The sequence below is a fragment of the Parasteatoda tepidariorum genome, chromosome 5, assembly GCF_982258835.1.
Source record: "Parasteatoda tepidariorum strain Cologne lab strain chromosome 5, Ptep-v5.0, whole genome shotgun sequence".
Lineage (NCBI taxonomy): Eukaryota > Metazoa > Arthropoda > Arachnida > Araneae > Theridiidae > Parasteatoda > Parasteatoda tepidariorum.
In genome coordinates, this window is record NC_141759.1 from 51,504,082 (window position 1) to 51,529,479 (window position 25,398).

Below are 25,398 nucleotides of genomic sequence, written 5' to 3' on the forward strand. Positions count from 1 at the left end.
TACAACGTCATATCATCCTCAAGCGAACGGAATGATAGAAAGGTGGCATAGGGTTCTCAAGCAGTCCATTATGTGTCATACCTCAATCCACTGGACTTTTGCTTTACCTGCTGTGTTACTTGGATTGCGCTCTGTGTATAGAGAGGATTTGGGATGTTCTCCAGCTGAGTTGGTTTATGGAGAGAATCTGCGTCTTCCGAGACAATTTTTTACCTCAGAAATAGAGAAGGTCGATAATATGTTTTTGCAAAAATTGAATCGTCACCTACACGATCTTAAGCCAGTTCCGACCTCTTCTCACGACAAAAGACATGTTTTTGTTTTCAAAGACTTGGTTGCTTGCACACATGTTTTCTTACGAGTTAATGCAGTAAAGCCAACTCTTCATACACCTTACACTGGACCCTATGAAGTTTACAGTCGTAACGACAAAACTTTCACTATCAGAATCAAAGGTAAAAACTGTGTAATGTCAATTGATAGAGTAAAACCAGCTCATTTACTCTCAGATAGTTCTGATTTAGCAGAACCGCCAGATATTCCTTCCAAATTGGTACAAAATGCTCCTGTTTTACGACCAACTGAAAATGATCGAATTCCTATAGCTATAAAAAAGACTCGTTTTGGACGAGTAGTACACTTCCCAAAAAAGCTAACTGAGGAATTTGAACTTTAATTATTTTTTTCCAGAAGGGGAGATGGTGTGGCGACCGCCACCTATCGTTAAATACTTACACTGCGCTGAAACCGTTTACCAGTTGTCGCGTGCAATCATTATCTAGCCACGCGCTTGCTTTTTATAAAGAAAAACAATTATCGTTCTTTTTCTTGCCATTTTTTACAGATCTGTTATATTTAATAATAAAATTTGTTAAGTTCGTTTGTTATGTGAATTCGTGATTATTGATAAGTTAATTCACCTTCTGATCCATACTTACCGCTTACTACACGAATTTACAGTATGGAGCTTGCAGCGCTTCCTAGTGTAGAAAACACCATTAATAAAAAGAACGAAACATGGAAATACTTTATATGTATTTTTGTTATAGAAAAATAAACGTTTATTTCTAAATTACGAAGTCGAAAATTACATCTTTCTGCAGAGTTCGTTAAGTTCAAAGCGGATATTGACGCAGATAGATGAACTGAAATCGTCCCGCGGTACTATTTGTTACAGTGAAACTAGTCTCATAAATATCAAGTGAGAGTCTTAACTACTAGGCTACCGCAAACCGGAAAATTCTCATCATCAAACGAAACTAACATCTCAACTCTGCCAAGATCACCGATCAGGTTGCCTTGGCGATCCGCGCTTGTCTGCTGAGACTGTCATCCAATCTCGGAAGCTGAGGAGTTGTTGTTTTGGTTCTGTGAAATAATGTTTATTAAACGCATCTAAAAACTACCCTTTTTTTTCGAAATTGTGTTAAAAATTCATATTCCAAATGGTTGACCGTTTGGAAAGTGGAATTGAAAAACTTTTAAGTGGGGCTGCGGTTGAAGATGAGTCAGCCGCTGTTGTGGATTACACCCTCGCTGATCAAAATGAAGATCTTGGTATTTATTTATAATTTTATTACTCAGTGCTCTCTATTTGCATGAAATAACTACATGTTTCTTTTTGTTATTGTGATATTTTTTACCAAATTGTTTTTTAATTCCTATTTTGACCTGTCAAGTTCCACTTCATATTGGCAACAATAAAACAAAAATATCTTAAATTACGACTTGTAACCTGTAGTTTAGTATGTAATTTACCAGTAATTTTAATTATTCTTGCGTTGACATGCATTTTCATGCAAAATAAATGTTTATTGCGTTTTATATTTATGATTATTTATATATTCAGACATATTTAATTTGAACTTCTAATGAAACATTGGTTTGTTAATGTTTTACTAAATAAACTGAAAAGTTCGTATTTAGATGATTTAATTAGGAACTGTGCACTTCTATTAATATTTTATTCTCAACACTGTTTATAGAATTTGTGTTTCATCCTGACATTAATAAATTGCAATGTCTTTCGGTCTAGAGGATAGGATATAGATTTTTCAATTATGCACACATTGAATTGAAATAAACTTTTTAAATAATTTTGTTTAATAATTTCTATTATTTAATATTGATGAAGGAAATATATAATTAGAGTTACTTTGGGTAGACTGATGTCAAAGTAAACATGTCATTTACTGCAAGTAATAAAATGTTGATACTAAACTTGGTCAGCTGCAGAAATATATTTATATATATATATATATATTGAATGATATTTTCTGATCACTTGTTTTTTCAGCCACTGTATCAAAATTATTTATAGTAATAGTCATCAACTTATTGTTGATGTCTGTTACAAATTGCTTACATATTACGTTCACATATTGCTTAAAGTAAGATATGAGTTTGTCGATACATAATTTTATTTAATAAAGTATCCCATTCTCAACCATTTAGGATTTAGAATTTTTGACATTATAATTAAAATATCACATTTTAATTTAATTCTCAAAAATATTTTTTTCTGTTAGCTTTCATGTTTCAGCTATTGTAAAACAAACATTACAGTAGGTAACATTAAAGGAAACAATCATTAGCAATCATATTTCAGCCACTGTAAAAAAAAAAAAAAAATTATTACACTAGCTAACATTGTAGGTAACAGACATGAGTGGTAACAATAAATATTAGTTTACTAGCATTTAAACTTAATAAACTGAATGAATTTTATTTATTGCTAATCTATGTTTAAGTTATTGTAAAATAGAGCTAATTTGATTGTGGCTGATCAGGGGTCTGTTTAGAAGAAATTTGGGTCCGTTAACGGACCCTTCACAAAATATCTTTTCATAAAAACGGACCCTTCACAAGACATTTTAACTTTAAAACGGACCCTTCACAAAATATTTTAACTTAAAAATGGACCCTTCACAAAATAATTTATCTTTTAATCGGACCCTTCACAAATTTATTTATCTTCATTATTGTTTTGTTAATCGAATAAACCCTTCCCTGGTAGGGGTGAGGGAATAAAGGCAGATATAAACGAACTAAATTTTGTCTTCGAGATTCAGCAGTAAATTCTGCGTTCAGCAGTATAGGCTAAATACCAAATATTTGTATGTTGAATCGCTAATTTAGTAGTTGCATTTGCTGTTTATTTTTTAAAATTTTATTTTTTTAATTATAACTTCACAGTGTTGAGCATAATCTTGTATGTCTTTACAATTTAAAAACTCCTTGAAAAATTTTTTTTGCAATAACGGACCCTATTTTCACAAATTCACAAAAGCGGACCCTGGTTGAACGAATGTGACTTAACGTTTATTTTATATTCACAAATTACGAGTAATTTTTTCACAATTTTACCGAAAACGGACCTTTCACAAAATGTCTGGACAGACCCCTGCTGATAACAAATTAAATTAACCCTCTGAGCATTAGTACTGTTTTTTTCCGAATTTTTAGTTGCAATCATTCCTGCATCAAAAAACCTGTTTTTCCCATGTTAATCATTGGGAGAGTAGTACATAGCAGCAAAGTTTCCATGCAATTTTACCCATGGGCTCAACACTTCAAAAATTGACAAAGTTGACATCACTTATACCAATGGAGATAAACCTATGATGCGCAAGTGAGACACTAATCCATAAAACGACTTATGTTAATTTATATAATCTTTTTTTTTTTTTTTGTAGTAAAGAAAGTAAAGTAACATATAATTTAAGATATTATTTAAACTACAAATATGTTGAGCTTCTCAAAGAAATGTTTTTAAGTGAACCAACTAATTTTCCATTGTGTGTCACTGCTCCAGTATATGATAATTAATCGTAACCGAGCTCAAAATTAACCTTAGTCTTCCGTTATTTGTAGTGGTCACAAAGAAACATCTCCATTATTTGTTTTCGATTAATTGTCCATTATTCTGACCATCATAAAATTATCTGTGAATCCCAGATCCAACAATCAATGTAAAAGAATAGTATACTGTTTTAGTTAAATAATTTTTTAGTCTGTTATTGTTACCTATTTTGTCATAATTGTGATATTACACACTTTTTGTGTTGTGATTTTTCTTCTAAATTCACATCATTACCTTTTCTTAAAAAACAAATATAACAGAGACTTTTAAACATATTAGTAAAAAATGTATCAAGACCAGTAACATGCTGTTTCTTTGAACTGCAACTAAGCTTTCTTGATTTAAACCCCTACATAAACTTTGCTTATTGCCTTCATTTTAGACAACCATAGGGGCGGGGCTAAAGTAAAAACATAGTTCATTATGCTTTATTTATTTTTTGTTTTTATTTTTTTATTCTTCTTCTCATTGGCACGACACCCCCACCGAGGATGGGCCTTGGCCTTCTCAACAAGCCTATGCCAAGACATTGTTCCCTTAGCCAAGGTTCTCCAGTTTATAATCCTTAAAGCTTGTAAGTCCTTTTCAAGGCAGTCTAAAAATCTTAGATTTGGCGGTCCTCTTTTTCTTGTACCTGTTGGCCTGGCACTGAAAACCTTTTTGGTTTTCCTGCTATCCTCCATTCTTATAATGTGGCCTGCCCATTTAATCCTTTGAATTTTGATAAATTTAGTGACATCAGGTTCTTTATATGCTTTGTAAAGTTCCGTGTTTGATCTTCTGAACCAGGTACCGCTTTTACTTATTCCACCAAAAATGCTTCGCAGTATTTTTCTTTCAAATCTGGCTATCATATTTTCATCTCCACGGGTCATTACCCAGGTCTCACATGCGTATGTAAGCATTGATCGTATAAGACATTTATAGAGTAACACTTTTGTTTTTCTTCTTATTAGGCTTGACTTAAGATATTTTCTTAGACCATAAAAACACTTATTCTCGTGTGTATTTCTTCTGTAGTGTCGTTTTTGTCGTTAATCTTTGATCCCAAATAGGTGAAGCTTTATTTTTTTATTATACCTAATATTTATTTTACTTAATCTTTTATTATATTTATTTTTTAATATATTGTTTTTTAATATTAGGTATTATTTTTATGCTTTAATTTTTTATTTTCCCTTAATTATTTGTTTGTTTTTGCTCTTCTCTTCGGAACAAAAAAAAAAGATTTATGAGGAAATGGAGGCTTTTTTCAAGTTGTGCAGCTGACTTAGTGACTCACTCAATATCATTTAAAAAATAAAATAGACAATCGACCCATACCTAAATAGGTTCTCGCTGGCATATACCATATTCATATTATAGATTTCCTCTTTCAAAGAGTTATCATAGGTTACAATTAATGATGGTTGAATAAGTGTGTTTTCTATGACAGAGGCGGTAAATTAATTATATTTAAAAAAAGATGATTCAACAACTTTTTAACATAAAATATAAAGTTTACTCTTAATAATAAACTTGACTTTAATGTTCTCTTTTGGTAATTAATAAATGACTGTGATTTAAATGGTTCCATCTCATCATTAATTTATAACTATTTACAGTTGAAGATAAACACTTCTGTGCCAGAAGAATAGTCAGGTTTTAACTACGGCTGTCCAATGACACAAATAAAACGACTAAATTAAAACATGTCAGAAATATATAGTTTGTGGGGATATTTCCATGTTATGATCTGCCGCGGCAACTACATTTGCCAAGGTGCCAAATTGATTTTAAATAGGAAAAGAATTTTAAAAAATTTGTAGAAACTTGCTCGGTGGTGGCCCTTCAAGTTGGATCCCTTTCTTTGATGTTTTTATTTTCCTGGGTTGCTGCCCAGAAGTTGCCAAGACTTGGCTATTATTCTGCTGCAGATCATGATATGGAAATCTCCCCTAATTTGTAGTCACCCATTGGCAAGCCTCTATATTTTTTAATTTGTAGCACTAACTGAACAATGCCACTTTGGCGCCTTGGCATTTACGTTAGCACCAACAGTTTCTGATTTGGAAATATCCCCTATAGTAATAAAGGAATAATGTTCTTACAATATGCAATTTTTTTATCTTTGTTTCCTTTTAAACTATTAATTTATAGGGGGTTGACAGACATTTGCTTTTGGACATTCTTTGATGGTTTTTTTTTTAGAACGTTATAATCTTGTCTATCGCACTCAAAACTATAACATTTTGTAGCCAATGAATTAAACACTTAATTACAATAACCATATCAGGGTTCGTTGATTTAAATCACGATTTAAATCATGATTTAAATCAAATGATTTTTTTTAAAAAAATCATTGATTTAAATCAACTAATTTTTTTTAACTATATATATTGATTTTAAAAGTTAAAAAACAGTGTTTTAAATTTTTGATACTTCTATTATTTTCTTTTCTTAGTATTAAAATTTAATTTAAATAAATTGCTGCATTAATTAATTTTAGTTAACGAAATTACTACCTTGGTCTGTGTTAAATTCCCACACATTTGAAATTACATTTTTAAAAATCTTTTGATTCTTGAGATTGAAAGTACAGATTAAAGTAAATATTTAATGCTGTCTTAATATAGACTTGCATAGCTGTAGAAAGTAATTAATAAACATGAATTTTTTTCAAAAAATAATACAAACAATGTTAATTAAAATTCTACCTTTTGAATGAAAAAGTGTGAATTAAAATCTACATCATATTTTATTGGTGGAAAATGCATATTTCTGAAGCTTGAGGTTATATTAAAAAGAAATTACCCCTAATATGCCAAAAACAGAAAAACAAAAAAAAAGGGGGCTGATGAATTCAGATGTTTTTTTTTCCTAATAAAGTGTCATTCTTCCCTTTCAAACTCTTTCAAAGTCTATTTGATGCAGTAGGGTTATTAACTGGTATTTTTTTCTCATAATATGTTTACAGTATCTTTGACATTATCTGATTTTCTATAAAGAAATTTTGTGAAAAAAAAATTCCAATGAATACATAGATTTTCTAATTTTTTTTTAGCTTAACTTATCTATTTTGATATAGAATTAAAAATGAATATTTTAATATAAAAATATATAGATTAAATGTTTATTTATTTTTCAATGAATGACTACATTTATAAACACAATCTGCAGGGGTCTGTCTAGGTTTTTTTAGAGGTACCTATTTTGTGAAAATATAGACATAATTTATGAAATTTAAAAATTATTTTAAAAAATCAACACAAAAATACGGTAAAATAAGCAAATATTTTTCGAAAATATGTTAAAAGTATTTTGTAAAACTACCGTTTTTCTTAAAATTGAATTTGTGAAACTACCGTTTTTCCTAAAATTGAATTTGTAAAACTACCTCTTAACGGCAGTAAATTTGCCCCGGACGGACCCCTGATCTGCTACATTTATTTTGTCAAAAAAAAAAAAAAAAGTAATCACAATTTTAAATTAAAGTTATGGTTTGCTAACTGAAACTTTGTTTTAATAGTTAAAGCACAGGGGTCTGTCCAAGCCGGTACCTTCACAAATTCAACTTTAGGAAAAATGATAGAATAATCACACAAAATACTTTTTCTTAAAATTGTATTTTTGTGTCTCGTGAGAAACAATAAATCCATATTTTTACTATATTTGTGTTGATTTTTTAATATTATTTTTAATTTTTACAAAATAGGTACCTCTCAGAAAAACCCAAACAGACCGCTGAAATATTCTTTAAATTCTCTATTTCTTCTAGTCTTTAAATTTTAATCATGCATTTGTTTCAAAATGGTTGCTATGCATTCAAAGCCATGTATTATAATGAAAAATTATTTTAGTTAGATCTTCTAAAATATTGTTACAATGTAGTTTTAATATTAAGTTAATTTGATTAAACATTTATAATTTTTTTAAATCATAAATTAAAGTTCATACAGTGTATTTGAATAAAAATCAAAAAAATCTGATTTAAATCAAAAAAATCCGATTTAAATCAAAAAAATCGGATTCTTTTGATTTTTTTAAAAAAAATCAAAAAAATCACGAACCCTGAACCATATGACACCTATTTGTGGCAGTATGTAGGAAAAGTTATAATTTTATTATGCCTTCTCCATGTTATAAAGGGGTAAAAGACAACAAAAATAATTGTTCAATTTTATATTTAATATTTTAATTAATGTTCTTATCTAAAATTATTTTATTTTGTAAAAATACTAGTCTTACCTTGATTAGATTATTAGATATTTGCTAGAAAATTAATCAATGCTAGTCTGAGGGTTGGCAAGATTTTGTCACATTTGGGAGAACCATGGTAAATACCGGTAAAAACCGTCCTGGCAAAAACAGGTTTTTAAGCAAATTGGCAAAAAGTGGCAAAAACCTATATTTTCCAAGATGAGAGGACAAAAACACATTTTTGATACAAAATTATTCCTAAAATTGAAATGTGTACTATGTATAAATATAAATAATTACAAAAAAATTAACAAGATTATTATTCCATAATTAAATCATAATTTAATAATATATCATTTTAGTAGTTTAAAACATTATTGATTGGAAAATTTGTGATTATTTTCTTTTTTCCAGTGAAATGAACTTGTTTTAAATTAATATAACTATAATTTAAAGCATAAAATATCTATCAACATGTGTAGTTAATTATTGTACAAATAATAATTTTTTATAATCAATAATAATAATTATATTATACAAATAATATTTATTTATTTGTAAAAAAAACATTTACCTAAGGATTCTAAAATGAAAAGAGGTCAAAAACTTTCAATCTTTTAAAAATTATTACCCTTATATTAATTATTAATATGTTAAAAATAATTTTTTCATGTAATGTATCAAAATTATTATTCCTTATGATTGATTTAAATTTGTTTCAAGTATTTTGTAATATTTAATCAGCAATTTAGATAATTTGGTTTTTGCCGGTTTTTACCAGGTTTTTGCCACTGTCCTGGCAAAAAAAAACTTTTTGCCGGCAAAAACTCCAACCCTGGCTAGTTTAATACTATAAATTAGTTTATAATAATCATTTGAGTTTAATTGTTAGCAGTTTACTGTACATTTAGCATTTATTTTTTTAAAAAATTGATTAATTTTTATCTTTAACTCTCTTATTATAAGAGGTTGAAATTTATTGAATTGAATAGCAGCTGTTTGTTGACTTTTTAAAATTCCTTTTTTCATTAAAGATAGCAGTTAAGTTTTCAACAAATGCTTTGTTAAGCTTCTATGTTACAATATTTGTAATGTTTTGATTCTAAAGGTTAATTTCCAAATTACTGTTTTTTTATTATTTTCAAATGACAATTGCAATTATTATTGTATATTGAATATTTATCTTTAAATGTGAATTTTAAATCAAAAAATTTCTCAGCTTTATGTAGTTAATTATTTAATATTTACTCTAATTTTTAATAACTTCCCTTTTCTTTAAAAATTTTTACATGTACGTTAGGCTTAGCACATTCAGTAAATGTACTTACTGTATATTATTCCATGATAGAGCATAAAACTTAGTAATAAGAAGAGAGTGTGAGCTCTTTAAATGAAGGGAAACTTTTGAAGGCTGGCAGACAAATGCTTTCCAGTGTTCAGCCGGAAAGAAAGCAAAGTTTGATAAAATTATTCAACTTCCACCAATACAAAATTTCCGCCCATATTTATAAAGTAAAACAAGAGACTTAGCTAAAAAGAAAATTTCTCTTACATACCAATGAGTTTTTTAGTAAGATGTATGCTATCAAATCTCTTAATTACTAAACATAAATCTTCCTTAAAAATGATGATGTAAACAATTTTTCTCCAGGATTTTTTAAACACTAATATACAAAACAAATCACATACAATATATCTTCCATTCAAATCCAAATAATATACAGACTAAGTGTAACAAGTTCTATTTTTTTTTTTACCAAAATTCACTTGATAAATTTTATTGTTGAACATATAAGGTGCGTAAAAAAAACTCAGACAAACAATTTTTAACATTATTAAAAAAAAAAATTAATAAAATATAACGAATAATAATTAGAGTAGACTTATACTAATGAATACATTTAATTGGTTTCTATTAATAAATAAATTTAATTGCTCGTAGCTCAAACACATATTGAAATTTTCAACAATGGGCTGCAAGTTTTCGACCTTTTATCTATCCCATTCTGGCCGAAGCGATTGCTTTAGAGAATCTAAACTTTTGTGTGACTTACTGTAGGCCCTTGACTCCAAAATGGAGTATACAATATAATCCTACCAATTGAGATCTGGCGAGTAGGATAGCCATTTTTCAGGTGATATCATGCCCCGAAAATGCACCTTGCACCACTCTTGTATCTTTTTGACCTTGCCAGCTGGTGTTGGGTCTTGTTGGAGCATCCAATTTACATTGCTGAATTGCTTTTTGACCCACTAGAAGTACTACAGCTTCTAGAATGTCTTGCTGGTACACTTTTTTATTTATTTTTTCATGTCCACGTTGACAAAAATGAGAAGTATTTTGCTATTTTCGCAAATTCTGATCCCGTCTATGACTGACTTTTGATTTTGGTGATGTTCAACTATTTCGGAATTTTATAAGGTGCTTGGAGCATCTATAAACCAAATCCTATCCGAGCAGGCTGCAAGACAACGCTAACTTAAGCCTTCTGCTGAAAATTTCAACTCTGCATCGCTACAAAAGCTGGCCACTATGAAACCAAACAAATAGATTTATTAGTAAAAGTCTACTCATATTATTATTTGTTATTTACTGTTCATTTATTATTTATAATAAATGAAAATTAAAAACTGTTAGTCGAGGTTTTTTTTGTCGCATCCTGTTTTATGAAATACAAAAATTCTCAACGAATTAGATTTCAAATTTTTTTTTCTTTAAATATTCTGATTTATTAAGTAATAATTGCATTGCCGATTATAGGAAATTTTTTTTCCCTTGGATTATGTGAACCTAGTTTGTTTTATGATTCTTCTTTGATTAAATAAAGATAAGGGATCACAGTGGCCTACATTAAAAAGTTATTTTAAAGGTCAGCTCCGTGTAAATCAGCAAATCCTTGTAAAATTATTTTCCATGGTTGACTGGCGTTGTAAAACTAAATTAATCCGAAACAAATTAATAACAAATAATGTTTATAAAATGCTAATTAATCTAAAAGAGGATGCGGATTATTTTAATATGGAGGTTATTTAACTTGCTGAGTATTCCTCATTCTATTTTTGAGAAAACAATATCTTTAATTTTATTAGTTTGCTTTATCAGATTTTATTCTTATTTTCAAAACTAGATTTTTTTTTAAAAAATTCGAAGACTATAAATCAGAAAGAAAAAAAAAGAAATATACGGAGTTAATTTTCCACTGGGACATCAGAATGTAATTTTTATTTTACGTTCACAACTCGCTTTAATAAGTGATGTAAAAAAAAAAAAATCGAAAATAAATTTAGTATAATTAGTATTGAATTCATTTTTATTTAGTTTTAAAACTTTAATTTTCAATTTGCTTTTTAAATAATTGTTCTACACGATTCTGAAATCTTTCCTCCCTACGAGCAAGATTATCATATACGATATGTTTAAACCTTGGCCAAAGGATGTTTAAACTAATCCCTTACTTCAGTGTTTCCCAAAGTATGGTACGCGCACCCCCAGGGGATACGGGACCGGTTTAGCGGGGGGTGCGCGTACTTATGCCAAATATCTTGCAACAAACGAAAATTTCAAAACATTTTTATTTAAAAACAAAGCTAGCCATGAAAATTTATGATTACGTATTTTTCTATTGGATATTTTTTGCAGAGTTAACAGTTAATAATTAGTTATGTGAACAGCCAGTTGTGATTTTTAACCTTAGTGCTATTTTTTAATAGTAAAAAATACATTCATTTTTTATTAGTGGTACACATCGTTACGAAAAATTTATAAAGGGTACACAAAAGTCATATGTTTGGGAAACACTGCCTTAGTTGTTTTAATTTTAATGTTATTTGCTTTTTTCTTTCTCTATACGAGTATGCAGGCATAGGGAACGAAATGATGCGATATAAATGAAATCGAAAGACTAAACCGGAATGTATAATATTACATCAAAAACAGTGTACAAGGGGCACAAAATACCATATCGTGTAACATAACTCCAAAAACAAGTAACTTGTTAATTAACTACTTGGTTACTTGTTAAATTGCGTAAAAAATAATTGCTGAATATTTTTAAATATTTGTATTATTCAGCTGCGAGTTAATGAACACGTGTTGGTTCGTTAGACAAGGATTGAAGTTGGGTGAAAATTTGTATTACACACTTAGAAAAAAAAAATGCGTAAACTGATAACCTATTTTTTTTTCTTCTTTTAAATCATTAACATTAACACCTACTTTTATCTCGTCATTTGTTTTTCTTTGATGAAAGCACAAATCCCGGCTTTGTGATTGGAACCAACTCAGAATTTGTCAAGCTAATGATGTCCGTTATGATTCTTTATAATGGCGTGTAAGGAGAAAGTGAAAATTTAATGATGATGAAGAGCGATTATTGCGAGTTTAGAGATAGTACTAACGACATTTAATTGAATTTTATTTTCTATCCGTTTTCAGTTAATGATTATTTCTTTAAATCAGGGAAAACAAGGTACGCTTATTCAGTGTCAGTGTGTTCAGGATATGTTAAAATTCTTTTTTTAATGATATATCTAGCTTAGTGCTTTGCATTAGCTAACCAATTTTATCGATTTTTTTTATCAGACAAAAATAACTACTTTATCTTTAGACTGTTTGTTTTTAGTCTTGTTTGTAGTTGTAATTTTCAAAATGAAAATCTAGTGCTGAACATCTCAATTTAACTTTTTTACAGTTTTAGAAGAAAATAAAAATTGCTGTAAAATAAAGTTCATTACAAACGCTGTTTAAAAAATGTTTTGTCGTGATAAAAACGCTGATAGAAGGAGAAGTTAATTAGAAAAAATTGTTCGTAATTCCTAAAACAAAACGTTAACTTTGAAAATCACAGTTTTGTATGTTACAGATAATCTGTATTTACAATGCAGGAAAAAAGTTACAACAAACGAAGACTATGTGAAGCATTCCATTAAAATTCCGCTCTATAAAGCAAGAAAGGGAAAGGGGGGGAAAAAAAACAATCGTTCATAATTCTTAAAACTAAAAGCATCGGAAAAATGACAAAATCGAACTGTAATTAATGAAACTATAATCACGAAATTTGAAGAATTGTGATCTAATTATTCATAATAATTATTCAATATAATACATTTCAACAATAATTATTCACAATAGTCTTCAAATTATTCTTCATTATTATTCTATTATAATATAATTATTCTTTAAATTTCGTTTTTCCATTTGTCTTCTAGAACATGAATTTAAAAGCTGTGAGCTAGCACATGAATTTTAAAACTTAACGAATATGTATAAAAATTATTTCTAATAATAAACTATGCTATATTTAATATAATTAAAAATCGATTTTAGATTATTCTTTATTATATCTATCCAAATTCACCCCCCCCCCCTAAAAAAAACTTAGAAAAATACCCTTTTTCAAATACTAAAAATAATAAATATTTGCCCCATCGTTCGACCAACTGAATTTTTGTCAAAAGGACCAAATTCTGGTTCTATCCTTAATTTTAATGCAATAATATTGCAACATGAAAAATTCACTAAGTGTAGGAAAACGGGTATTTTTAAACTGCTCGCAATTTGTAATTTTGATTTCAATTTTTCGTTGCTTTAACTATTTTTTTCTCAATGACGAGCGTTTACTATATGAAAAACCTAATAATTCAATAAAAAGAAATAATATCTAAAGTATATTTCCAAAAAAGTATTGTATCTTATTTTGAACTATAAGGTTTTGTTTTTTAGATTTTTGTTTAAGTTTAAACCTTATTAATTTTCTTCATTTAAAATATTCTATTTGAATTTATGTTACTTAATATGTGTTTTATTATTTTTTTTATACTTTCATTCTGTGAGTATTGCATTTTTTTGTTGTTAGAATTTATTTTAAAATGAACTTTTGTATTGCGTGATATGATTTAAAAAAAAAAACTTTTCTTTTCTCCAATGTTTATTTACTTCTTACTTTATTTACTTATTTATTTTTAATATGATAAAAATGGAATTTATTTGTTTTTAAAAGTATTAGTTTTAGTACGAACTATAATAATTAAAAGTATTTAATTTTCTGTTAATATATTACTATCATCAACGGTATCAATATTACTATCAACATGTCTAAATACACATGCGGCCCTTCGATAGTCAACCTGCTGTGGAAGTGGCCCTTCACTCCAAAAGGTTGTGCACCCCTAATGCTTCAAAGTGTAATTGTATCAATGTAAACCCTATTGCTTTCTTATAAGTAGAGCCCGGATTTTGATGACCTAAAAAATCTCAACTAATGCCCTTAAAAAGTGCAAAAAATGCCCTTAAAAAGTGCTAAAAATGAGAAAAATGCGCTAAAAATTATGACATGATATAAATAAAGTAAAAATATTGAACTAAAACATTGTTTTACTCTTTAAAATTATTATGAGTCATTTCAAAAAATATAAAGCAATGCAATACTTGTTCTACGTTCATTGAAGTTTGAAAAATATGTTTTATATCCTAAAATAACAACAAAAAAAAAATAAATAAAAAAGGAAAATGTATTTACTCCAAAACATTTTCATTTTGTATAGAAACTTTAATGAATATAACAGCTTCCATCTCATAATATTACTAAATATCAGAATTACATTGGATTATTAAATGATTTTTGATATTTTGAAATGTAAACGAGCGTCTCTTGTCTGAAAGTTTTATACGTAGAGAAGCTTCTTTCAACGTCTACTGATGTTATTGGTGCTTACTTGAAAAACACGGTCTCACTTACTGACAATTCTTCTTCAATTTGAAAAGATGTTGCGTCACCTGTTAATATCCTAGAGATTTTCTTCATTGTTTGGAAGCCAGTGTTCTTCTCCAAAACTTTGTTCAATTTAGCTGCTACACTTTGTGCTATCTTTCCCCTTGCTTTTTGCAACACTTGACTCACTACGTCAATATAATTTATTGCATCGAAAAGTTCCAATTCTTGTTTCTCCAAGCTTGTAATTGTCGAGGACACAATAGCAAAGTTAGACTTGATAAATGATAAGTTTCCTTCGATTTTATCAGAGGCCAGCACGTTTCGCGCTATCTTAATGGATGCAGCAGCTTCTGAATCAAGATAAATTATAAGACAAATCTTGCATTTCATGTAATAAAAATGCCCCAAAAAATAATAAAAATTTGAAAAAAATTAACATATAACTTAAAAAATGCAAAATACGCCCAAAATTAAAAAAAAAATGCCCTATAAATATAAAAAAATGCTCTAAAGGACAAAAAATGTCCAAAAATGCAAATGTCATCAAAATCCGGGCCTTACTTATAAGCATTGTTTTACGTTAAGATTTTATGTTTTAAACATTGTTTATTTTTACTAATTTTTTTAAAGTGGTTGCAAACATAGTAGTCAATTGAGGAAACTAGAGCGTATTTCATTGATAACAATATTGTTTCGTCACACTGTTTAAGTGACATTTTTACGTGAGGTAACTAATAATTAGTTTCCAAAATTGAATATATTTGGATGAAAATAATATACATCAGCTTAATTTAAATCCATTTCTTTCCAAAGCCGGTTTCAAACTTGTGATTAACAGCAGAAAAGGCTCGGAAAAAGAATTTCTGAAACCGAATGAGAACAAATTGACGGAATGGAAATAACAGCTTCAGGCTAACTTTTTTTTACTTCCGTAACTCTCTTAGATTATCTTTTTTTTGTTCTTTACCGAAACAAATATACCTACTCGATGATAATCAGAGTTAGAAGAAAACGTGATTGGAAAAGGAAATGATGTTAATATTGTCCGGTTGTTGAAGTAAAAAATTTTTTTATTCTGTTCTCGTTCATATTCTGCCTCAGGATCACTCATTCGAGTTCGTAATTAAAACTATCCCCATTCAGGAGTGAAAGTTGTAGTCATTGTTTTAGGGATAAATGTGAAAAAGCTTTAATAAAGAGAAGGTATTGATAGATTTGTTTAAAATTCTCTGTTAGTTCCTGGATCTTAAATGGAGCAGTGTGTTATTTAGCTAAATCATAATTTGTATTGTTTTTTTTCTTTTGATGATTATTTAAGACTCATGTCTAAATGTTAAGTTATATGAAAGCATTGCTCTCTTATTTCGTTTAAGTTTATTATTTTTTAAACTGTTCTTTTGCTAACTGATTATTCCTGGAAAACGATTGGTTTTGAACTTTGAAAATAGTTTTCATTTACAAATCTTTTTAAATAAAAGGAAAGGGGAAAGAAAAAAAAAATTTTTTTTAGCAAATTAGTTTGTGCGTTTTGAACATAGCTCTCTGGTTTTCATCTCTAAACTTTTGTTGAGGAAGAAATAAAAAGGTAGAAACAACAAAGCTTTTGAAGATTGGCATATTTTATAGAAATCAAAAAACAAAAAAAAACAAAAAATTTACATTGTCATAGAATAACAGTCATAGCAGTTGTATGTGACTTTAAAAAAATGGAAAAAACAATATTAACATATAAATTTTTTTAACAAAAGTAAGAAGAGATGTGACACACACTCTCTCTATCCCTAGTGAACTGGTCTAAACGCCGCCATCTGGCGGGCATGAGTAAAAATAGTTAAGCTTTTGAACTCTTTATGATAAGACTGTGTTTACCTTCCGTCTCCCTTTTCTGATTATAGTATCTGTTTGTAATTTTGTATGTAACTTAACCTCATAACATTAAAATACTGTTACATAAATGTAGGCAGCAGCAAAGGTTAGTGTGGGATCGAAAAAGAGGCCAATACTGGGGAGCTATTTTCTTTTGTTTGTTATGTGTTCTTTTTTATTTGATCACATCTCATCGTGCTTATTTGTAGTTATATATAAAGACAGAATTCATAAATTCGATTGTTTATCTGCTCAGAAATTTAAGCTTTTGGCCAATTCTTTCCTGTAGGTAAAATTTTTTAACTTTCATCTTCCTGTCAAAATAATTCCTAAAAATCAGATTAATTCTAGACAATAAGCTAAATGAATTTATTTTCACGATTCAATGTCAATCCAGAAATATTTTAACATAACATTGATAGAAAGAAAAACGACCCTATAAAGGTTAACCTCCAACTTAACAATTTTGGGTTTACTTCTTCTCAAATTGTATTAAGTGTGGAATTTTTTTAAAAATGAGATAGAATGATAAAATAACTGCTTAATTATTAGGATCAAAAACAGATGAAGCGGTGTTGAAATTATTGCGTCATCACAATACTAACTACCGAAATATTTTAACATAACATTGATAGAAGAAAAAAACGACCCTATAAAGGTTAACCTCCAACTTAACAATTTTGGTTTTACTTCTTCTCAAATTGTGTTAAGTGTAGAGTTTTTTGAAAATGAGATAGAATGATAAAATAACTGCTTAATTCTTAGGATCAAAAACAGATGAAGCGGTGTTGAAATTATTGCGTCATCACAATACTAACACAAAACATCATATAATTACTGCTTTAAAGAAATCAATATCCACCCTAGTAAACATCTTGAAAGAGATTTTATCAGACAGAGCCTTTCTTCAACATTCACGCTTGACTAACGTTAATGTTTTATTATTTATTTGGAGGAAATTTTCCGTTTCCTTTCTTCTTTGAATTCTATGGTGGATTAAGAAGCTACGCGTGAGAAGAAGCTGCGAAAAATTGCAGATGTGTTCAATGTCGTCTATGTTTTTTTCAATTTTGCTTGAAGTCACTCAATAAATTTTGTATTTTCACAATTTAACCTAGTTAGAATTTAAACTAGTTTTCGTAATTTTAAACCTATTAGAGTATTTTCTCAAAATTTGAATTCGAGACTAATCTGGGAACGATTTCTTTGTTTTATGTATTTTTTTCCCTTCCAATTCTATCAAAATATGTCTTATACGATCAGTGCTTACATACGTATGTGAGACCTGGACAATGACCCGTGGAGATGAAAATATGATAGCTAGATTTGAGAGAAAAATACTGCGAAGCATTTTTGATGGAATAAGTAAAAACGGTACCTGGTTTAGAAGATCAAACACGGAACTTAACAAATCATATAAAGAACCAGATGTCATTAAATTTATCAAAATTCAAAGGATTAAATGGGCAGGCCACATTATAAGAATGGAGGATAGCAGGACAACCAAAAAAGTTTTCAGTGCCAGGCCAACAGGTACAAGAAAAAGATGACGGCCAAACCTAAGATTTTTAGACTGCCTTGAAAAGGACCTACAAGTTTTAAAGATGTAGAACCTTGTAAGAACCTTGCCCTTACCAAGTCCCTTAGCCAAGGAACTGTAGAACCTTGGCTAAGGGAAGAATGTCTTGGCATAGGCTTGTTGAGAAGGCCAAGGCCCATCCTGGGCTGTCGTGCCAATGAGAAGAAGAATAATTCTATCAAAATGCGTAACTGATCTTAAATGTCTTCCAATTTTTTCCCAAGGTTGTTCATTTTTCTTATTAGCGAATTGTCCATAATATAGACTAGGTTATTGCCCAGAGAATAAAATTATTTTGTAAGAACATTTAATTCCTGAATAGATAGAACAAATTATTCGTGTAAGTTATGAAATATTGCATAATATTAAATCCGGATACCTTAGAATAAAAACCATGATTCGTGAACTGTGTTGTCTGTTTCATAAACTCATGAAAGCATGATTTTATTAAAGAATAACAATATTTATTTAATTTTTTGTTAGAATACCTGCAAAATTTTAAAAAAAAATTGCTGTTTAGTCTTCAGCAGCGCTAAACACAGCTCTGAAAAAATTTTAGAATAGCACATGACTCTTAAGAAATAATTCTTAACTCCGTCGGTCTTTTGCATACGAAGGCTTTATTACCATAATCACCCAATTTTATACTAGTTATTCTTATTTTATTTTAAGGTAAGATTAATTAATGGAAGATTAATAAATGAAAAGTTGTGCTTGAAATAACCATGCGTTTAAATTTTATAAATTTAAAAAAAAAAAAAAAAAAAAAAAAAAGCTTGTTTACTGATTTCCAGTTTATTTTTACTGACAGAGAGCACCACAAATCAAGCAAAATAGGAAAAACAATACATTATTAGATTTTAAGGCTCCATATCTTTAAAAAAAATCTTAAGATCTTCATATATAATGACACATATTTTAAATTATGTTATGGGCAAAGGCTAAATTAATGTCCCGTTTAAATTTCAGCCATAGACTGACAATTTTGTTGTTTTAACATTTTTTGTTACTGATTTGCCTTTTAGAATTTTATTTTATCACCGAGGAAACGTCAAAGCGAACACATAGAAATTGAGGTTGTGCGTGGTAAGATTTCCCCTTTTTCAACTATTTGCTGAACGTCCCACTAACAAGACAAAAAAAAAAAAAAAAAAAAGATGCTGGCATTAAGAAAAAATAATTGCAATTGTTGATGCATTATATACATTTATAAAACTTCGTCCCTGGGCTGATCGTCATTTTAAATTTTCAATAATAAATCTCAGATTCTATGGCTCATAATCAATCAAAAATCAATTTTAGAGCACATAATTTATTATTAGACTTCGTATCTGAAAATTTGAAGCAACATGCAAATCAACTCGTCAACTCGCCTCAGTCCGTATAGACAACAGTTAAGACAGTTTTAAACGAGTTATTTCGCTTCTAGTCCATCAAACGAGGCTTGGTTTATTGCATTTTCTTACTTACAAGTAATTACTTTTTATAACTTGGAATTTAAGTAGTTTTGCTTCAGTACTTTACGGTGTAATAAAATGTCTGCATTTCTCTGAAAATATTTTTTATATCATTGTAATAGCATTACGGAATCAATTCTCTTTTTTTTAAAAAATGTAATTCATTACCATTGGTTTTAAATGATTCAACAGAGTTTTAATCTTTTGCTTTTTTTATCTATCACATTGAAATTATGACTGCCTTAATGAAATGTCCTAAGCTCTCACTATTGTCGCTATATATGAACTTAGCTTAAAAACAATAGCCTCTGAATTTTGTCTAGTCATTAGTATTCTCAACTAGGCTGAACAATATGTCGTCTGCTTTTGTTATCGCATAAGCTGTTGTTTTCTGTGATTCATTTAGAGGTCACCTTCGTTAGCTATCTTTCTTTGACCATTGTCAGAAGGTCATTGTCAGGTGCTGGCCGACCTAAACGATTCGATTAGCCATTAATCTTCAACTCTAGGTGTTAAGGTTAGATTGTTATTCTTCCGTATACTGATGAATTGATAATAGCGTAGCAATTTAACATGACTTAACTTCGTCTTGATTATTGCACTTTGTGGAATTTTTTTGTTTTATCAATCGAAAATAAATCCTCATTCTGTATCAAATTTAACTAAGAAATCATTTAAACTGTTTCTTTCAACCTGATTTTTATCGATATTTGTGGGCGGTTTGAGCTTTTATATTAAATAGCTAAGTACAAAAGGTATATAGAATTGCGAAATTCAAAATTATTACTAATTCAGACATTCAGAGCCGCGATGGCTCTGGGGATAGAGCGTTCGCCTCCCAATGAGGTTAACCGGGTTCGAACCCCAGCGTTGACTGGTCCATACGAATTCCGCATTCGTCTTGCACCCAACACAACACTGACGTGAAATATCCTCAGTGGTAAACGGATCATGGGTAAGAGTCCCTTTGTAGTCAGGCTAACCGTGGAAGGTTCTCGTAGTCTTCCTCACCATGAAACGCAAATGCGGGTTAGTTCCATCAAAAAAGTTCTCCACGAAGTCAAATTTCTCCCAATACTTGATCCAAGAGTTCCCTTGTCTTCTGGATTAGGTTCAAAATAACAAGGCTACGGAGCTGAACATTAGTAGTCGTAAACCCAAAAATTGGGTCGACTGTTCAACGACGGTTGTAAAATAAATTTTAGACTTTCAATCACTTGTAATTGATTGATAATTATGAATAATGATCACGATCAAAATGAATATTATGGGTTTTTATATATTATATATATATTATGGGTTAAATAAATATTATGGGTTTTTATATATTATATATATATTATGGGTTAAATAAATATTATGGGTTATATGAATATTATGGGTTTTCTTCGTTGAACAGAATATGTACTTTGAAATCTGGACGTTTTTCATTGGTGAGCAAAAAAAGGAATAAGTAATAGGATTTTCGAATTGAGAGAAGTAGAAATACAGTGAACTCTCGCTACTGCGATATCCGATACAACAATAACTCCCTCTATTACGATAATGTTCCGTGGTCCCGCCAAACTTGCATATGGATTAATGTTATCTTCCTCTCAATATAACGATATTCTCTGAAGCAGTAAACCTCTGTAAAACGATTTTTTTTCAAATTTCAGCATTATTTTCCTTTTTTTTTTACTGGTTTTCAAATAATGTAAAATGCCTTTCTGTCATCTTTTACCATTTTTTTCATCTTTTCTGATAAAAGGGTCACTGCTGGTTATGATCTTTCACCCCACTGTTATTTCTTTGCACATCAGAGAATGGCTTTTGTATTCAAATTTCATTCCCCCACTGTTGAGGTACTTAGATTACCCTAAGAGCTTCATGTTTTAGAATTGCCTCCTTCAGTTCTTAAGAAATCACCATTGTAACATCATGAGTCATAAATGACCACACACATCACAGTAACACCTGCGACTCTGAGAAGGTACTGTTTCTGTAGAAGGTGGGTGGAGCACGTTTATTGAAATTGAGGAGGAGAAAAAAATGTATACTGACCATTGGTCATCGTTCATCACTGTCACTTAATCCCTGATTTAAACTACACCTGGTGTCTTCATGAGCTAGCGCAAATTCTACGATCAGAACTTTTCGCATTTAGTGCTGCTAACATTTTCAGCTTGGTGAGTCTTCAGTGTATTGGATATTTTTTACTAGTGTAATGGCAGGGAGAAAGCAACTTTCATTTCAAGATAAACTTAACGTTATTAAAGATATTGATGATGGAATGAAACAGATTGATGCAGCTAGAAAATACGGATTATCTCAATCTACAGTTGCAACGTTTCTAAAGAAAAGAAAACAGATCGAAGATACTGTAAGTTCAAATTTAATTAATACAAAGCGTAAACGACTAAAAGTCGCAACTAATGAAAACATTGATGCTGCCGTCTTAAAATGGTTTCAAGAGATGAGAGCAACAAATATCCCGATAAATGGTCCCTTGTTATGCACACAAGCACGTAAATTCGCAGTAATGCTAGGGAACGAAACTTTTAAAGCTAGCAATGGTTGGCTAATGCGTTTTCGGGATCGACATGGAATAACTTTCCAGGAAGTTCACGGAGAGAAAAAATCTGCTCCGATTAACGAAGCAAATGAATGGAAGCAAGACAAGATGACAGATATTCTTCAAAAGTATAAACCAGAGAACGTTTATAACGCAGATGAAGCTGGGCTGTTTTTTCAACTCCTTCCCGATCGAACATTGGCATTTAAGGGTGAAAAATGTTACGGCGGAAAAAAATCAAAGCAGAGATTGACTGTTCTTCTGTGTGCCAATAGCACAGGGACACACAAAATTCAACCTCTTGTTATCGGCAAATCATTGAAGCCGAGGTGTTTCAAGAATGTGAAAAGTCTTCCAGTGGAATATAAAGCCAATAAAAAAGCTTGGATGACTTCTAAGTTTTTTTCTGAATGGTTGTTGATGTTAGATAAAGAAATGAAAAAGAGGAAGAAAAAAATTGCTTTATTAATTGATAACTGCACCGCTCACACCTCAATTCCAAAACTACACAACGTCGAAATTGTTTATTTCCCGGCCAACTGCACTTCGATTTTGCAGCCACTCGACATGGGCATAATCAAGTGTTTCAAAGGATACTACAGGAAGCGTTTGGTTGAATCGATACTTGTCAACATCGAAAATAAAGTAGAAGATCCTTTTAAAACTGTGAATGTCAAGGAAGCATGTGATATTATTGCTGGTAGTTGGTGGGAGGTAACAGAAAAAACTGTTCAAAATTGTTGGAAAAAGGCCGGTTTGTGTGTCTTGGAAGATGAAATTGTTTCTAATAGTGAAGAAAATTCCACAGACAGTGATCCTTCAGATAATCAAGAATTAGTTTTGAATCTTCAAAAATCTTTATCTCAACTTGAGGAAAAAATGGGTAAAACATATGGTGTTAACGTGGAGGACTATTTAACTGCGGATGACGATCTCACAATTTTCGCAGGAGTTAGTGATGAAGAGATTCTCTCTGAAATTACGGATGAAATGGAAAATAATGATGAGGAAGAAGATGGTGATGATGATCCATGTGTATCACAGTCCGTATTGTCACCCCATGAAGCTCTTCAATCCGTAAAATCTCTAAAGACATTTTTCTCAAGTCTTCCATTTACAAATGAAAATCATTTTCGGGCATTGGACTCTATGCATACTTTGTTGGTTGACTTAACAGTCAGAAAAATGAATAAACAAACAAAAATATCTGATTTTTTTCAATAAAAATGTTTTTTTAAGGTAAGTTTACAATCTTATGTTCTGTATTTATATCCATTGTTTTTAATGCTTAACCGTAATAAACACTTTGCAAATTAATTTTTTCGATAATATATAAATATATTTATAGTTAATGAATATATAACATTAAATTTCAAAAAATCTCATTGCGTCCCAGAATTATGTGGGCCCTCGATATAACAATATATCCCTCTACAACAATATTCTTATTTGGTCCGCAAAATATTGTTGTAGCGAGGTTTTACTGTACATATTTGTAACTACTAAAATGTACTTTGTTACTTTGAAAGGAATAGCATCAAACTGAATCTATACAAAACTGCCAATATCTGAAGTGATTTTTCCGATAAATGTACCTCAGTGGTAAAAAACAATTAAATTTCTTCAATTTCTTATAAATTTGTTCAGGCATTTAAAAACATTACATGAAGATAAATTAATTTTTTATTTGTTCGCAACTGCTTATCTTTACAGCTAGAAAGAAATCTTCCACAAAGAGTTGACAGATATGAAAATATCTCGATTTAAGAACTTTTGAATTAGTTTTTATAGCAAACGTTTAACTTAAAACATTTTTCTCTCAAACAAAACCGATTCTTTAGAATTGTTTGCTCAAAGCCTACGTGTACTTTGCAATTACATTACTACTTAATTTGGTTTGCAGTTAGAAATGATTGATGAGAAATGATTGCAAGATCCGTCACAAACTTATTCCCCCCAAAATGAACAAAAGGCATTGTAAGGAGTGTTACAAAGGAACACCTGCTACTAAATGATGGTCAAGATGACCCACCTAACACGCTGAAAATGTTCCCCCCACAGACTATAGGGTTATCCTTTTTAAGGGTATGTTCTGGCGCGTTTGATAATAAGCCGTGAATATTTTAGCTTTCCCGTTAGAGCCATGAAAAGAGGTTAATATAATATTTTGGCATGCTTGTAAATAATGAAGAGGGAAAATTTTTTAAGAATGAAAGAAGCGAAAGAGCTGTACCTTGACTTACCGCCATTTCATGAATAGCTTATCTTGTCTAGCGAATTGAAATAGATTTATGTAGTGTTTCTGCAATTTTAAATAAACTATAAAATTAAATAAAATTTCAATTATCAGAACATTTTTTTCTAAACGTTGGAAGTCGTTATTAACAATCGCATTAAAGAAATATTTGAAGTCTTTAAGAATTTTTTTAATTGTAGTTCAAATCTAATTTTTCATTGAGTACAATTAAGTCAATTAAATTTAATGAAATCGATCATAATGTTATTATTATTATTATTAATAATTTTAAACCATAAAATTTATCGTCTGTATGAATGAGGTTTGAAAATGCAGCACATATAAGAATTTAACATAATATAGTAACTGCACCGTAAAAACATAATTAGAAAAAATAATTATTTTTCTCAAGATTTTATGGGATAATGATTGAAACTATTTCTATGTATTGATATTCAAGCCGTGATACAGACTTGCGAACTAAATTAAATTCATGTTCAGTACAGAACTGAGAAATCATTCAATAGTCTTTAATGGTATTAACAAAATATTTTCATGGCAATTTTATTTATTATTATTAAGCACAGCATTGTTAAATGCGGTTTTATAATTAACTCTCCTTTTTTCCCAAATCCAAAGTTTTTTTCTTACTTTTTCAAAAATCTTGATCTTGAAGCTTTTCTTTTTGAAACTTAGTTGTTCTTTTTCGCAAATAAATTTTTCGACAATGTATTAGCTTTCAGAAAAATCACCTTTTACTAAAATAAATTAAATGTAGTTAGTTGGTTTTGTCATACGAAATGAAGGAATGTAAATCAATTTGCTCAATCCAAAAAAATTTTTAAATTTAAATGAAATTATATTTTATACAAAAAGAAAAAAAAAAGTACAGAAAACTTTTTTTACACATAGAATATCTCAATGAACAACGCCTGTAAACTACATTTTTAAA

The 25,398-nt window shown here is 29.6% G+C and overlaps 1 protein-coding gene across 1 annotated transcript in view; it reads left to right on the forward strand.

The window, feature by feature from the left end:
• Window positions 1-1,264: 1,264 nt before the first annotated feature.
• Window positions 1,265-25,398, forward strand: part of LOC107454369 (8-oxo-dGDP phosphatase NUDT18) — a 61,552-nt gene continuing 37,418 nt past the window's right edge. The window contains exon 1 of the mRNA XM_087163907.1: window positions 1,265-1,557. Coding sequence (XP_087020033.1) covers window positions 1,446-1,557 — 112 coding nt within the window. The 5' untranslated portion in view covers window positions 1,265-1,445. The remainder of the gene's footprint in view (window positions 1,558-25,398) is intronic.